Raw genomic sequence first — 16,926 nt, 5'->3', positions numbered from 1 at the left:
ATATCTTAACACCCTCACATATATTAGTGACTCAACAATGAGAAAATTGTACTTTAGTCCTTTTAAGTTATCATGGTCCTAGGCTATTTTAGAAAGAACCATTAATATTTCCCATTGCTTTATAAAATATGTAAGAATGTTTGGTTGATGGTATCTGAGACAGAGTCACTGTCTGTTCCTATACTTCTGTACTCAGTCCTGGTGACAGTTAATTCTGTGACTTTTATTTGTTTGGCTATTTTAAATGCACATAGTTTGTACATCTGCTCAAGTTCCTGGTCTGGCCTTAAACTGAAATTAGATTTTCATCAATGTCTGTAAGGAAAGACTTTATAATGAATTGTTCAGATTGTGGTTAGAGGGAAATATTTCCAAACTACAGGAGAAACAGATCAAAGAAGAAAGTACACAGGAGACTTGGCACGAGCAGGGCCAGGTCCTCCTGCCTCTTTGTGGACTCTGCCCCTGGGGCAGGATTGTGAGGGCAGGAGGTTGAGCAGGCCTGATCCTGCGTGCAGCCCCTTGGCCTCGGGCACATCAGAGGCTTGGTGACATCTCAGTTTTCCATCCTTTTTTCCTGACTTTTGCTGTCCACTTTAGTTGGTTTATTTTCTCATTAAGAAAAAATTTATGTGACACAAGATTGAATGCAAGTGTTTACATTCTTTCTCTTTCTGTTATATATAGATAACCTTCATTCAAAATGGGAGTTGTTCTCTTTTATTGTGTCATTTGTAATTCAATTCTAGAACAAAGAAACAACTTAGTACTGAAAAGTGAAAGCTTCTAAAACAGTTTTAATATCAATGCTTGCTTCTCTCTATAAAAATAGGCAGCAAATTTGAAGAGGGAAATTTAGCAAGTAGAAGTTTAGAAGTTAATTTTGGTGATTTGATGAGTGAAACAAGTTCCTCAAAGGTATTGTATGGAGTGGCGTTATCTAATGTAAGCATCAGTACAAGGAGCAGCAGGATGGCAGATGAGACCGTGTCCATTTAAGACTGTATAGCTGTGTATCATCATAATTTAATTTGAAATTTTATATATCTTGGTGTCTGTTATTTCAGATCACTATCTATATTTGGTTAGATTGCTTGATGTTCATACCTAAATAGATGGATAAGCCTGTTTAAAGTTTTGGATCCACAGATAACTAGTGCTAACTAGTTTTTAAGATGCATTCAACGTATATAAATTCCCAAATTTATTCTGGGGAAGAATGTGTGAAAGAGGACATAGTCTATAAAAGAAGTCATTGTTTCTAAGACCAGTTCGGTTTCTCATTATTTTTTTCTATTTTTTGTTTTTGAGCAGTTAATACATTTCATAATTCAGAATTTAAAAGGTACAATAGGATATGCTTTCAGGTACACATTTCTCTTTCCAGGAGGCAACCAATATTTTCATCTCTAAGCCATTCCAATTTTGATGAACTTAGGTTAATTTTGACATATTGGTCATCAGTGGATACCTATATTTTATGTTTTGTTTACGTTGGCATGATTTTATTATGATCCTATTACCTGATCAAGAGCATGTAATTGTTTCCACTTAACTCTTTCCTTACTTGGGCATTCACATTCTTTTGTTTAATTTATTGCTCTTTAAAGTAGCAAACATATTTGCATATTTGTAAAAAGCAAAACATATGGACATATTTGTAAAAATATACTTTTTATTCTATTGTAAAGTTATCATATTTTTATTTCACAATTTAACACTTCTGAAATTCAGCATATTCAATGATTATATTTATCATAACCAGGGTTTTTTCCCTGTGAAAAGCTGTTTTTAATGTAATAATATTACTTAAAATCAGTAGAGCCTTAAAATAGAAATGATATTTTCCTATATTTGTGTTTCAGAGTGGAAACAATTAAGAATGTGATAAAACCTGGGGCACCTGGGTGGCTCAGTCGATGAGTGTCCAGCTCTTGGTTTTGGCTCAGATCATGATTTCACAGTTTCATAGGTTCAAGCCTTACATCGGGCTCTGCTCTGGCAGGATGGAGCCTGCTTTGGATTCTTTCTCCCTCTCTGCCACTCCCTGACTCACACTGTCTCTGTCTCTCTCAAAATAAATAAATAAACTTCAAAAATGTTTTTAAAAACGTGGTAAAACATAATCTTTGTTCTGGGTCACTAGATTTCTTACTAGAGCAATTGAATTAACTGCAGATTTTATCCCCCCATCTCATGTCCCCAGTTTAGGTCAATCTCAGAGTTCGGAAAAGGACAGCACATATTTGCCATGTGTGTTTCCCTTTAATTGTTACAAAATATCCAAAGTTTTAGACAACTTAAATAGTCATTTTTATTATTTTTTAAATTATTCAATGTTTCTTGATAGTATTTGCCTACATATTCCTGGGTCTATCATAAAATATAGGTAAATTTTAATAAATATAATAGAATATAAATAAATATAATAAAATACAAAAGTATAAGTTTTACCGCATATACAGACTTGTGCAATTGCTAGATGTTTTCCTCCTTCAAATATAGTAGAGTATGTAGGTGTGAATGAAACTCATAGGTATGTGCCTTGCTATAGTGTCATTGCTTTGTTGTTTATATGCTCGCTTGTCAGATGTATGTATAAATCCAAATCAGTTTAGTTTTGTCATTATGTCCAGTGCATTGTCAGGACTTTGTATGCATTCTGGGTAACAGATCTTCAAAGCACACAACAGTTACTGTGTTACACGTTACATGTACACTGAGAAAGAAATGTAAGAGTTGTTAAAGGAGTGCAAATCTCAGTAAACTGGCAGTTATTTCCAGAAGGGTGTGGCGAGCCGGGGAGGAGGAAGTGTGGGCTGGGAGACTGCTGGTTGGAATACTTTTGCTCTGTGGGATGTTTTAATTTACTAATGATTAAAAACATGGAAGAACTTTGTATTTATTTAAACATGATGTCCATATTTAATGTGAGGATCACCCAAGGTTTGGCATCATCTGGTGGTGACAAAGTTTGGGGGTTATAATCAAAATTTGTGTTTCTATTATTATTTGTTTAATTCTGCTTTAGTTGAGAATGTAAGGTGCATTTTCCCAAAGATGGTCTTTGCAACCATTATTTAAACAAGAGATTTCAGGGAAGTAGTAAACTTTTTCAATTCGTTTGGTCTTTAATACTAGCTGCAGGAGCAATTACTTGGATTATCATTTTAACATAATTTTTTACCCAGCAATCCTTTTGAAAGTATTGTTTGCTTAGATTGAAACATTGAAATGCTTCCTTCTGCCTGCAGTGCAACAGATTAAAAGAGAGGGAAACACAGGCAAATCAACATGTAAAATTGGGTCACGTATCATTCGGGGACTTGTGTGCCAGTGGTCTGGATTGTCGACTTGGGAGCTGCTGGAGACCCAGAGAGAGACAGCAAATTGCTCGCCCCCTGAGCTTGGTGGACAAAAAGGGGATTAGGGCCCTGGGGGATCCAGGACAGTAAGCTGCCCACGAAGTGGAAAGGAATCTCGCGTCAGTGTTGGCAGTCGTGGATGTCATGGATGGGAGTGAGGGGTCAGGATTGGAGCAGGCGTAGTTGAGGGGTTTCCAGCTCCGGCCAGTTAGCAGAATGGCTGAGACTTGCTGCCCCATGAAAGTAGGACTGGAAGGACTGTGGGTTTTAGATAAATGAACAGGGACGGGGGTGAAGGTAGAGTGTTGGGTTTTATGGGTATTGTTTGCAATATTTCTATACCTGTGGAACTATAGTGCCCCAGTGAGGCCTTTCCTGTTTCCTGATTCACATGTGACTTGCTGTTGCAGGAAGTTCAATTATAGAATATAATTATGAATATGGTTATGATCGTGTAATATAAACAGCTACAGTTCAGATGAAGATGTGCAAATGAGATTTTTTCACTTCATGGAGATGTATATATTTATTTATGTTTTAACAAATGTATTTTTATGTATCCATACACATACACACATCCATATACGTTTTTTACTTTCTTACAAAAACCAAAAAAAAAAAAAAAAAAAAGTTGGTAGCAGTTTTGTTAAACATTCTTCTTTTTTTTCTCCTCGACTAGTTAACAGATTTCAGATGCAAATACACCCTCATTATCCAAATTCAAATCCCTGTCACTCACCACCATTGTGGAGTGTGGCTTTGATTTGCCAGTTTTGTACTCCTGGTAACTAGAGGTTCCACTTCCTAGCAGAGTTTTTCTGGTTTTGTCTTAATACTGAACGTGTCTTTCTACATTCTCTCCTTTTAGCTGTGTCTGTCTCCAGAGTTTTGCTCAGGATAATATATTTTAGAATTTGAACCATGGGAGACTTTTCCCCTCTGACTTAAGGCACGTCTGTGGGGGCGAAGTTGTGTTAATTGCTTTACAATCCACGGCAGTGGAAATGGGTGGCTGAGCTAAAAAGAATGATTGCTAAGAAAAGAAAAAAAACAACTGTAGATCCAAATTTTACCTCCAGCTTACAAAAGATACCAACCAGTCTTCTGCCATCACTTTCCCTTTCATTGGGGAACTCCCCACTGCCTCATCTGGCTTCACTTTTGTTTCCCAAATGAGTTTATTAGTTTTGCCATTTTAGGTGCTGAGTTGACTCTGGAAAAACTGGTCTGAGAAATACTCCTGACATTTCAGATAGAAACAAACCCAGACATAGATTGACTTGAATTTGGGACCATCCCTGTGGGCCCCTCCATTATTGGCCGAAGCGTGGGACTCTCAGTCTCCTGTGAAGAGGGAAGAGTAAAGTGGTACCATGTAGAGGCTTTTCTGGATTTTTCTTGGTTACACTGTCAGTCGGTCTCTGATTTGGAAATCTGCTTCTGTCTCTCCTCCCTTGCCTACAGGCTGGCGGCTCTCAAGTCATCTTTACTAATCCATTGGAGATAGTAAAGATTCGCCTGCAGGTAGCTGGAGAAATCACCACAGGACCCAGGGTCAGTGCCCTGAATGTACTCCGGGACCTGGGACTTTTTGGTCTGTATAAGGTGGGTAGATTCCCTTGGGTTATCTCAGTAGACAGCTTATAATGTACTCAATAGAACCGTGAAAGAATGTGGAAACCAGGCTTCTCCCTCCAAACTGGAAAAGTAATTTTGTCCAGCAGGGTAGTCCCTTGAGTACAAAATCAGACAAAAAGAAAAAATCAGGACACTTCTATTAGAGGCAGTGGGATATACAAACACACTCTCCTGTTGTCATCTTCAGGCTTTTATGAGGCTGCCAGCAGGGAGGCCAGCACTGCAGACCTGCTGGCTTTAGGCTCACAGCCTTTTATTTGACCACAGGTTTGGGAAAAGTTTCTTTGGTGTTCTCTTTGGGCTGTTTTAGGACTTCAAAATAGTCTTGTGTTTATTTTGAGTCTGAGTTATCTCTATTGTTATCTTCCCAGTAGGAGCTTCTGTTTGTCTTAATAATTTGACCACAGTGAAACAGTAGTAGAGTTTGGTAGAATTCAGGTCTTAAGAAGTTAAGTGGTAGGATTTGTCAATAATGAATTCCATTAAAAAAAAAAAAAAAAACCAGAGCGTACTGTACTTTAGCAGAATGCCAGTCAACAGATTCCTTCCCTGCAGGTATACTTACTCCCATCATTACAGATCAGATGTAATGGAGCAGAAGCTATTATTTTTCTTAAACAAGGAAGAGTATTTCTTTCCATTCTTTTGCCTGGTATAAGAGGGGAATACGTAAATTTAGCTGCTATTAGACAACTGTGTTTCCACAGCATCTGATTTATTTATAGATCTGTTGCTGTAGAAATGTGTAAATTGGCTTCTGGAGCTGCAAATTAGAAATTAGAATTTTTCTAGATTAGATTCACACAGGTACAGGGCTCTTGGGAGACCAGTAAACCAATGATGCTTGAATCTTGGGAGAGTTCTGTATACATTCCCTCCCCTTCACCCGCAATTTCCATCCTTTTTTTGGAATTAACCTTTGAGAGCTAAATTTATTGATACTGTTTCTGTCTGTATCATTCTTCAGAGAGTTCTTGGAAATTTTTTTTTTTTTTTTTTTTTTTTTAATGTTTGAGTTTGTCTTTTGAAAACAGAACCATTAGGGAAACAAGTGCCAAAGACAGTGCATTTGCCTGGCTAGATAAAGCCCTGGGCAGTAGAATAGCATGGGCTACTAACCAAGCTGAGGGAGGCATTTATTGTGAGCTTTCTACTCCTGTGGAAACTTCCGCTAAAATAATTTGTCCTAGTTCCCCACCCCCGCCCCTCCTCTGCTGTTCAGGACATTGGGGCCGAGGAGGGAAGATTGGTGGTTTCTTTTTTCCCCTTTTGTAGAATAGTCACCTTTCTTTTCCACTGCCATTGTCTGTAGCTTCTTAACTGGTACTTCATGGGTTCTAAGCTGTGTAGATCGAATTGGTGAATTGTTAGAACTGTGGGCTGCCTTTGCTGGTTACTTTGGAATCAAGCTATTAACCTTGGGTTTCCAAGTCTGTTGCCACTCATGTCCTTCCCCATTGCATCCACCAAAGCCACAGGGAACAAGCAGCCTGGAAGTTTGAGAATTAAATTTTTTAACCTTAGAATCTGAATCTGGGGGTGCCTGGGTGGCTTGGTTGAGCGTCCAACTTTGGCTCAGGTCATGATCTCACGGCTCATGGGTTTGAGCCCTGCGTTGGGCTCTGTGCTGACGGTTCGGAGCCTGGAGCCTGCTTCAGATTCTTTGCCTCCCTCTGTCTCTGCCCCTCCCCTGCTTGTACTCGCTTTCTCTCTCTCTCTCTCTCTCTCTCTCTCTCCCAAAAATAAATAAACATTAAAAAATCTCAATCTGTATTGGAAATGCCAGAAAATTCTTAGTTATCAGGATAACATCATTACCCACTTAATGAACTCTAGGACTCGAGTCCACAAGCCTTTCTCAAACTTTGAGCCATGTATATTTGTCTATGCTCCTCTCGCCACCCCCACCCCCCCGCCCCCCATTTCTATTCCACATCAGTCCCCATGCTGTTTGAGGGAATACTTAATACTTGTCACCCTGGATCCCTTATGGGCATTCATGGCCCTGTTTACATAACTGTTTTGCACTATTTCCTCACTTGTGACAGGGTGCCAAAGCGTGTTTCCTCCGAGACATTCCCTTCTCTGCAATTTATTTTCCTGTTTATGCTCATTGTAAACTACTTCTGGCTGATGAAAATGGACACGTGGGAGGTATAAATCTCCTTGCAGCTGGAGCCATGGCAGGTAACTAGAATTTTCTTTTTTAAACCAAAGAACCCTTCCCCCATTCTCTTTAAGAAGTACAGAATCTCTGTGTACCGTCTGCCTTTATTTCTGGAAGGGTTATTGTTTGTATCTGACTTAGTTTAAATATGATCACTTTTTTTCCTTTGTGGGATGTGCTCTAATTCTGATGAGAGTTAATTACATTTGCATACTGTGGATAAACAGCATAATGCAGCTTAGCAACTCAGAGCCAAATTAGATCTGCCCATCTAAATTGGGCTTTCATCATTAATGTGCGCCTCCCATGCCCCTGAAACCTTGGGTGTAGCCAAGCTAAGCATTAAGGTGGAAAAATTCTTCATCAAATCAGTTGCTTCATTGTATCTTATGTGATGCCCAGGTCTAGCCTGCCTCACTTGCTATTTCTGCATGTTGGAGTCCCCATGATTTGCCTTAGAACTTGAGCTTTCCTCATGAGACTGTCAATGTTCCTTCTACCGTCATTCTAATTAGATCAAAGTAAGCAGTACTTTCCCAGCAAACTACCCCATACTCAAATGGGCATCTCTTCTCTGTCCTTTAACACTTTCTTTAATAATACTTGTTTGCGTAAGTTTTATCTTCTGTACTAGGCTGGGAGCTTTTTGCAGGGAGGAGTTTTATTCTCTTTATCCTTACTATCCCTTCGTGGCCAGCATGGTAATAATAGGAGCTCAAAAAATGTCAGTGGGATAAATGAAAATCTTCATCTGGTCTAAGATCCCAAATTAGACACAAAAGTAATTCCATCTGAAAGAGGAGCCTAACACATGCAGGAAGGTACTAAGATGTTTTCTTTTGATCGCACAGGCCTAGCCTTCCTCTTGAAGGAGCTGACTGGGGATAGTAGGGGAGGACCACGTGTCCTTGGCTGCACCGGCACTCAGAAATGACAGAGGAAGGAAAAGGCATGTGTTTGCTCTCCATTACTGCTGGTCAGAGATAGAAACATGAAGGGTGTACACAGACCCAAACGGAGTCCCCAGATGCTGGTGTAGGTCTAGCTGCCTGGACTCATGGTGCCATATAGCTCTCACTGGGTTCGTTCTCCTCTGGTGCCCTGGCTATACAGCAGAACAGCCTGAGCACTTCCTGAAGTGTGGGGTGCATATGGTGGGGTTCTAAGGGTGTTGGGATGGACCATGTTCTTCTTGTCCTCGCCCACGATGACAGGGAATGACTTGTGATGGTTAAAAAACTCTCCAGGGAGCTCTGAGTCCTTATTTGGGGTCTACCAAATGTCGTGTCCTCTGGCCTTTGCTATTTCAGTCAACTGCACATTTGAAAGCCAGAAAAACTATCTGCTCTGTCTTGGCACTGAGTGCTCATCCAGCCTCTTTTGGGTACTCACCAAAGGCTCCCAGTTTTAAATGGGGCCAGGAAATTTTCCCTCCAGACTTTGGCCTGTGCTTTCCAGTCAGCAGCAAAAAACCAGCCAAAGAACAGTCTAATCGTGGACAGGCATTTTGCCAACAGTTGATGGAACCAAGGAAACATTTCCATGGAACTGTCAGCACCAACTTTTTGCCCACAGATACTCGATGTCAAGTTTTCATAATGGAAGATGATTTTTTCTCATTTTTTTTCCAGTAAAGCCTTGCTGGCAGGGCCTGAGAACATTTAGAATTCAGAACATTCCAAAGACAGGCAATTTTCCTTGTTTCATCTGAATACGGTGCAGGGCCATGTGGAAGGGGGGGTATTCGCATCATCCTGTAACAGGCTCCCACAAAGTCCACTAGCTCCACCTGCCTGGTGATGATTCAGTGATATTCAGGCCATTTGAATATCTTCCCCCTGAGGAAGGTTATCTTGCTCCTTTATTCCCTGCTTTGTTTTATGTGAAAGACGTGGTTGTGAAATCCATTTTGGGTGTCCCGCTGCTGATCAATCTCAGCATGACCCCAGGGAGCTCACGCACGGGGGATAGATAATAAGGCCTTTTGATGATCGGTTCTCATATTGTTCCTTAACTGGTTGCCTGGCTGCCTCTGCTCCAATTGTAATGACTTCTGTCATGTAAGCATGTCTGAAAGGAGTCCCAGTCAACTCTTGAGTTAGCCCTCAAACAGGTGAGTGGATATGAGTACTGACAGTCACCTTGCACAGTAAGATGACAATCAGCAAAAACCACTTGTTTGTTGTCAGGTACATTTAACATCTCATTAAATGGACAGTGTCCTCATTTCTTACAAGTACATAAATACTTGTGTCTTATTTACCAAAAAAAGGAGGTAAAATAATTGAAACCTAAAGAGGAATACTTGGGAATCATCCTGGTAATATTGCTGCATTTTTTCCTGTCACAGTTCTTCGGGATCATGCAGTGTAGAGTGATTTTCCTAATTCATAAAGAAAAAAGAATTCTGTTCCACACTGAAGCAGCTAGTAGGCTTATGTGTCCTTTTTTCCATGAGTGGCCAGGCATCTATTTAAGAAACTTTGAGTTAGAGCAGTTAAAGTTGCTAATTGTATTGTTAGATGTTAGCAGTATGTCTGTTCTTTATAAGGTACTTTGGATGACTTACATGTGCCTTTCTCCTGAAAGGTGTGCCTGCTGCTTCTCTGGTGACCCCCGCTGATGTCATCAAGACAAGATTGCAAGTGGCCGCCCGTGCTGGCCAGACGACATACAGTGGTGTCATTGACTGTTTCAGGAAGATACTCCGGGAAGAGGGGCCCTCAGCATTTTGGAAGGGGACTGCAGGTAGGGACTAGGGCCGTACAGAATGGCTGTCTGGTGTTAGGGACCTGCTCCCATTACTCACTGGTCGGCTTTGCCACAGCCATGTTAAGTATCCCCACTCCCATCTTTTTCAGCTCGAGTGTTTCGATCTTCTCCCCAGTTTGGTGTTACCTTGGTCACCTATGAACTTCTCCAGCGGTGGTTTTACATTGATTTTGGAGGCCTGTAAGTGCAGCTATTCAACTCCTTGTAAAAGAAAGCACCAAAATCAAAGTAGGCCTTTGGCCTACAAAGGCATTTTTGAAACTATTAGAAACTAGGAGGACAGAGAATCCTACAGTACCAGTGCATTTAAAACAAACAGTGGGCTTGGGGTGCCTGGGTGGCCCAGTTGGCTAAGCATCCAACTCTTGATCTCAGCTCAGGTCTTGATCTTGGGGTTGTGAGTCCAGCCCCTGCGTGGGACTGCACACTGGGCACGAAGCCTATGTAAAAAAATAAATAAATAAAACAAACAGTGGGCTTGAGAAGCTTCAGTATCAGGGGAATGAGACCTTGGTAGGGGGACATCATACACAGTATTAAGCAGTTACTTGGGGAAAGTGAAGGCAAGCAGCAAATTAAAATGTTATGTGAATAAATTATCTTTTTTAGTATAAGCAAATACTGAGCTTCATGGATCTAGGTCCTTGTTATTTGAATTTATTATATGGTCTTTTAACCAGAAGTAATGTAAATTTGTGTAAGTAACATTTTAATGAACTTTGTTTCAAAGGCTCCATCAAGCCCTTTCATACCTCCAAGACTTCATTATTCACCATAATTTATGACTAGATAGGTATAGGTGTTCTTAGAGCTAACAAACAGGAAAAAAAGAGAGGTTATGCCCATGGACATAATCACTGGTGAGATCTAGGTCAGAAATTGGGCCACTTGAAGTCTGTTCTGAGAAGAAAAGGAACTACTTGTTGAATCTGCTGAGGGGGGAAGGTTGTACCCGAGCAAGTACTTATCAGCTTTTCAGCAGATGATCAAATCCCATATCTGGGTCTTCACCTCATAAACCTCTGACCCCCTTTCTTGCTCAGAGGCCAAATAGGAAATTAGCTGTTGAACCAAGAAGTAGAGGGACTTAAACAAAGGAAGTAAGAATAGTAGTCTCACAATTCCAGGCTTTTCTATGCTTTCAGATTGTGTAAACGTAAGATTTCTCTCTATTTCTCTTTAAATTTAGTAATACTTCATGAGTTTACTATTTAAAAAGTTAGCTTTTAAAATTTTTTTTTTTTATTATTATTTTGAGAGACACAGACAGAGTGTGGGTAGGGGAGGGGCATAGAGAGAGAGGGATACACAGAATCTGAAGCAGGCTCCAGGCTCCTAGCTGTCAGCATGGAGCCCGACGTGGGGCTCGAACTCACAGACTGTGAGATCATGACCTGAGCCGAAGTCGAACGCTCAACCAATTGAGCCACCCAGGCGCCCCAAAAGTTAGCTTTTTAAACTATGTCAGAATAAAAGAAAAATATAAACTTTCTATGACTAATTTATGCTTAGTACAGAAAATTTGGAAAATGGAAAAGTGTAAAAGAGAAAGTCACTCATGGTCCTGTTTCCCAGAGAGTTTTAATATTTAAGTGTATTTGTTTCTGATCTTTTTTCTGTGGACCTATTTATAAATTGAGACCACCAAAAAAAATGTGAATGTGTTGCTTTCCAAGCAGCTATAAATCATAACAAACGTAGCATAGATGACCAGGAACTATTCGGACGAACACTCCTCTTTGTGGCACATGGGTGAGGCTGAAAGTGTTCTCCCACCCTCATGTGCCGTCCTCATCAGTCTTGAGCGCACTAACCATTAGCTTTTTCCTATCAACAGCAAGCCCTCTGGCTCAGAACCAACACCTAAGTCACGCATCGCAGACCTTCCTCCTGCCAATCCTGATCACATCGGTGGATACAGACTGGCCACAGCCACTTTTGCTGGCATTGAAAACAAGTTTGGCCTTTATCTCCCCAAATTTAAAGCTCCTAGTGTTGCTGTGGTTCAGTCAAAGGCAGTGGCGGCGGCCGCTCAGTGATGAGACAACCACTGAGTGTGGCAAAATGGTTGCCCTGGAGAGAGGGGCCTCGAAGAGCAGCCCTGTAATGTATCCAGTCAGCTGCATGGTGCTGACTGAGCTGAGGAGTCAAACTATTCTTTCTATATGACATATACATATATTTGTTTATAAAGTAATCATTTGCCCAGGAAAAAGCTACAATGCAGTTTCAAGCTTTAGTCTTAAGTGTTGAAATGTTTTCTAAGCCTTGGCATGAATTAGTGTTCTAGACTGCTTTGCACAGCTTGCACTTATAGTGACTGTACATATTGTACATCTTTGTACAGAGACATCTTGGCACCTCATCCCAACAAATCACGTTTATAGAATGTAATGCGGTTCTAAGTGGCTTGAAATGTACAGAATGTTTTGAAAGTGTTTTATTAAGAGTCACACAAAAATAAATGTATTAAAATTAAATTCATTCTCTTATTGGTGACTTATAGAAATAAAGCATCAATATTGGATGTATTTAATTCCCAGCTCGTTTTCCATTCTGGAATAAAAAGGTATTTGCTGATAAGGAGGCATAATGAGGCCAAGTGCTTACACCATTGAATAAGAGATCCTTGGAAGATGCATGCTAGTAGATGCCAGAGGACCAGGCTAATGACTTGTGTGTGCTGATGTGTTTCCATTTGTATTTAATATGTGTATAGATTCTCCTCTGTTCATCAATCAAAAGGCATTTCCTAGACAGCTCCTCTCCTGTCAGTGGGCATACGGAAATAGGGATGTCTCCAGCATTACTGGCTTAGTTTTGCTTTCCTCTGACACAGCAAGGCAAGGGCCTAGCTTTTAAGATTAAAAGATACTTTGGCAATTTTCCTTCATATGGACATGTTTCCAATCAAAAATAAAATGCACACCAAAATGTATGCATGTAGTTGGATTTTCCTTCATAAATACTCTGATAGTGCTTTTTATTTTGATTCACTACCAGTTCCAAAGAACTCATGATCAGGAATCCCTCTCTCCCACTTCTATAAGAAAGTATTTGATTTGGAAAGGGCTCTGGGAGTGAGGGGAGGGAGGACGATAAAGAGAAGCTGTATCTTGGGATTTTTAGTGGGGTCTAGGTTCTTCCTTATGAATCCAAATACAAACTACTTATTCCAAAAGTCACTCACCCAGGATGTGATTACTAATTTAGATCTAAACATGCATCTTGACAGCCACATCTGCACTTTGCTGTGCTTGTGATTTGATGTGTACGTCAGAATTTACTTTAGCAAAGTGCTTTGGGAAAACATTATTGCTGTTGCCGATAAGCCGGGATAGGAGAATGTATGCAAATATTTTCAAGGGACAAACTTGGAGATAGACCAAGTCACTTAGTATCCTACACAACACTCATTACTTGATGGCTGACAGGTCTGTAACACAACTATAGGCACTCTCAGGCCCTCCAGCAACAAAAGACTTAGCTTTGAAAGCAAGTTATTTCCAAATGTATTCAGTTCTCATTGGAATGGAATAAATAACAATACAGTTGTTCACTATTGCCACCTGTTAAAAATACGCAAGTAGCCCATGGATATGTTCTTACAAAAGATTCATAGAATATCTGTGCATATAATTGACCTTTGAACAACTTGGGGGCTAGTGGTACCAACCCCCTGTGCAGTGGGAAATGGGCGTATAACTTTTGACTCCTGAAAACTTAACTACTAATAGCTTACTATTGACCAGAAAGAAGCCTTACTGATAACAGGATCAATTAGCACATATTTTATATGTATTAAATACTGTATTCTTGTAATAAAATAAGCTAGAACAAAGAAAATGTTAAGAAAATCATAACACAGTCCTGCATTGACGAAATATAAGTAGACCACACAGTTCAAACCCAAGTTGTTTGTAGGTCAACTGTATAGAGAAAGATGTGAAAGTGCCCTCCTTACCCCGCTTCTCCCTTTACCACTTGCTTCCTGAGAGGTAATCACTGCTAATAGGTTAGAGTCTAAATTTGCAGTCTGTTTTTCATACATCTATATAAAGATATATGTACATATTTATATTTTAAGAACAGGATTATGCTATGTATGTATTGTTCTGTGACTGTCGTTCACTTAATATCTTTGAGATCTTTCCATGCCAGTTCATAGAGATTTATCTTAATTTTTAATAGCTGCGTAGTATTCCATAGTATGGTTATAGACACTTTTAGTAAATACTCCCTTATTGACATTCATTTTTTTTTTTTTTACTACTGCAAGAACTGCTGCAGTGAATGGTACACATCTTTGTACATATATTTTGAGTACATGTGCTAATATTTCATTAGCGTATTTGAAATTTGGACTGATAATTCACAAGATAATATGGGTTTTACATTGATGTCTGTATTGCCACATTGTTCTTCAAAAAGGCTTTATTGATTTACTTTCCTACTGACAGCATATAAGAATGCCTATTTCTTTGTAACCTCAGAAAAAATGGGTATTATCAGTCTTTCCTTTTAGGTAAATCATGATGGATGATCACTGTGGTTTTAATTTTTGTTTTCCTAATTACTAATGAGGTTGAATGTCTTTTCATATTTACTGGCCATTTGTATATTTTCTTATTGTGGAATATACAGAAAGTACATGAGACATACGTGTATGTATGTATATACACACATCTTTTAAAATCATAAAGTGAACACTAGTGTAACTACCCTGTCAAGAAATACAGTATTTTTGTATTTCTAACACCTCTGAAGTTCCCACATGATTCTCCCCATCACACTCCTTCTCTCTTCTTTAACACCAGTCCTACTCTTCATTTCTTTATAGTTTTACACCCATATATACATCCCTAAATATTTAGTTCATTTCTGAAATTTATGAGTCAAATTATATTATAGACTTTGAGACTTCTTTTGCTAAAAATGTTTATAAGATTCATCCATGTAATTGTATGTAGCTATGCTTTGCTTATTCCATTATATGAATATATTATAATTTTTCCATTTTAGTTTGGACATCTGGGTGGTTTCTAACTTGGGGATATTACAAATAGTGGATATTTTGTATGTGTATTCTAGAGTATGCACTTTATTTTTTTAATTTTTTTTTTTAACGTTTATTTATTTTTGAGACAGAGAGAGACAGAGCATGAACGGGGGAGGGTCAGAGAGAGGAAGACACAGAATCTGAAACAGGCTCCAGGCTCTGAGCTGTCAGCACAGAGCCCAACGCGGGGCTCGAACTCACGGACCGTGAAATCATGACCTGAGCCGAAGTCGGCTGCTCAACCGACTGAGCCACCCAGGCGCCCCTAGAGTATGCACTTTAAAAAAATTTAATGTTTATTCATGAGAGAGAAGGAGAGAGTGTGTGTGAGCGGGGGAGGGGCAGAGAGAGAAAGGCAGATATAGAATCCAAAGCAGGCTCCAGGCTCAGAGCTGTCAGCACAGACCCCCATATGGGGCTTGAACTCAAGAACTGTGAGATCATGACCTGAGCTGAAGTCAGACACTTAATTGACTGAGCCACCCAGGCACCCCTAGAGTATGCACTTTTTTTTTTAAGTTTATTAATTTCTACACCTATCATGGGTCTCAAACTCAATACCCTGAGATCAAGTCACATGGTCCCCTAATGAAGCCAGCCAGGCACCCCTAGAGTATGCACTTTTAAAAGGATATATACCTAAGAGTAGAACCAGAGAGGCACAGGTTCGTTAGATTCTTGCCAGGTCATGCCAAACTATTTCCCAGAGATCCTTGTACTGATATACATTCACCCAAGGGTGTATTGGCTTTTTAATTTTTACCAAGCTGCTTGATGTTATCTCATTTTGGTTTTAATTAGCGTTTTCCTTATGTCAAGTGAGGCTGGATGAGCCTTTGATGTGTTCATATATATTGCCACATTGTTCTTCAAAAAGACGTACTTTCCTGCTGACAGCATATGAGAACGTCAACATGTTTACTGGCTTGGTGAGTGCAATATGTGCTAAAGTATTTTGTTAATTTTTTTCCCAATAATTTGCAGGGGATTTTTATATTTATATCCTGGATACTAGTCTTTCATGAGTTGTGCTTGCAAAACCTTTCTCTGATTTGTGGCTTGTCTTTTCAGTGTTTTTGATATATTAACATTTTAATACGTTCAAATATATTTTTACCTTACAGTTAGCATGTTTTATATTTCACTTTAAAATTATTCTTTCTCTAGGTCATGAATATGGTTGCTATTTTTTTTCATAAAGGCTTTATAGTTTTGCCCCCCACATTGAGGTTTTATCCTACTTGGAAATGTCTTCGGTGTGTGGTAGGAGGTGATTTTTTTGCTTCTTTATATGGGTTAGTCTGTTGTCCCATCCCTGTTTATTGAAAAGACCTTCCTTTCCCTACTGCTTTGAAGTGCCTTCCCTGTTATCTGTTGAGCGTTGGTATGTGCAGACATCTACTTCCGGACTGTTTGTTTTATTGGTCTTTCCCTGTACTTATATACACTCTCTTCGTTACCTTATCTTTTAAAAAAAGTTTTTGTATATAGTACTGCAAGTCCTTTCACCTTGTTGTTCTTCAAGAGCTTGTGGCTTTTCTTTCTTTGCTCTTTCATATCCATTTCAGAAACAGCTTGTGAACTTCCTCCCAAAGACTAAACAAACCAAACACACTGAGATTTTAATTGGAGTTCCAATGATTCTATAGGCCACGTGGGGAGAATTTACATCATTATACCAGACCTTCTAATCCATTTACATGATATCTCTTATTTAAGTCTTTTTAATGTCTTAATAAAATTTTATTATCACCAAAGAGGTCTTATACATTGTGTGTATATATATTCATTCCTAGGTATGTCATATAATTTAGATGCCTGGTATATAGGAATATAATTTTCTCCTTTTTATTTTCAAAAATTACAAACCTAAAAAGTTTGTGAAGAGGTAATATAAAACTCTTTGAATGTTCTAACTGGATTCA

At 39.3% G+C, this 16,926-nt stretch overlaps 1 protein-coding gene across 4 annotated transcripts in view; it reads left to right on the top strand.

Moving 5' to 3' along the window:
* The window catches only part of SLC25A12 (solute carrier family 25 member 12), a 206,765-nt gene extending 191,717 nt beyond the window's left edge, over positions 1-15,048 (top strand). For all 4 annotated transcript variants that reach the window (XM_053215279.1, XM_053215281.1, XM_053215280.1 and 1 more), the window contains 5 exons: positions 4,830-4,970; positions 7,052-7,190; positions 9,760-9,918; positions 10,032-10,122; positions 11,780-15,048. In XM_053215279.1, coding sequence (XP_053071254.1) covers positions 4,830-4,970; positions 7,052-7,190; positions 9,760-9,918; positions 10,032-10,122; positions 11,780-11,981 — 732 coding nt within the window. In that variant the 3' untranslated portion in view covers positions 11,982-15,048. The remainder of the gene's footprint in view (positions 1-4,829; positions 4,971-7,051; positions 7,191-9,759; positions 9,919-10,031; positions 10,123-11,779) is intronic.
* Positions 15,049-16,926: the final 1,878 nt, after the last annotated feature.

Source organism: Acinonyx jubatus, chromosome C1, assembly GCF_027475565.1.
Source record: "Acinonyx jubatus isolate Ajub_Pintada_27869175 chromosome C1, VMU_Ajub_asm_v1.0, whole genome shotgun sequence".
Taxonomy (NCBI): domain Eukaryota; kingdom Metazoa; phylum Chordata; class Mammalia; order Carnivora; family Felidae; genus Acinonyx; species Acinonyx jubatus.
The sequence above is the reverse complement of the archived record's forward strand: the minus strand, read 5'-3'. Positions and strand labels throughout refer to the sequence as shown.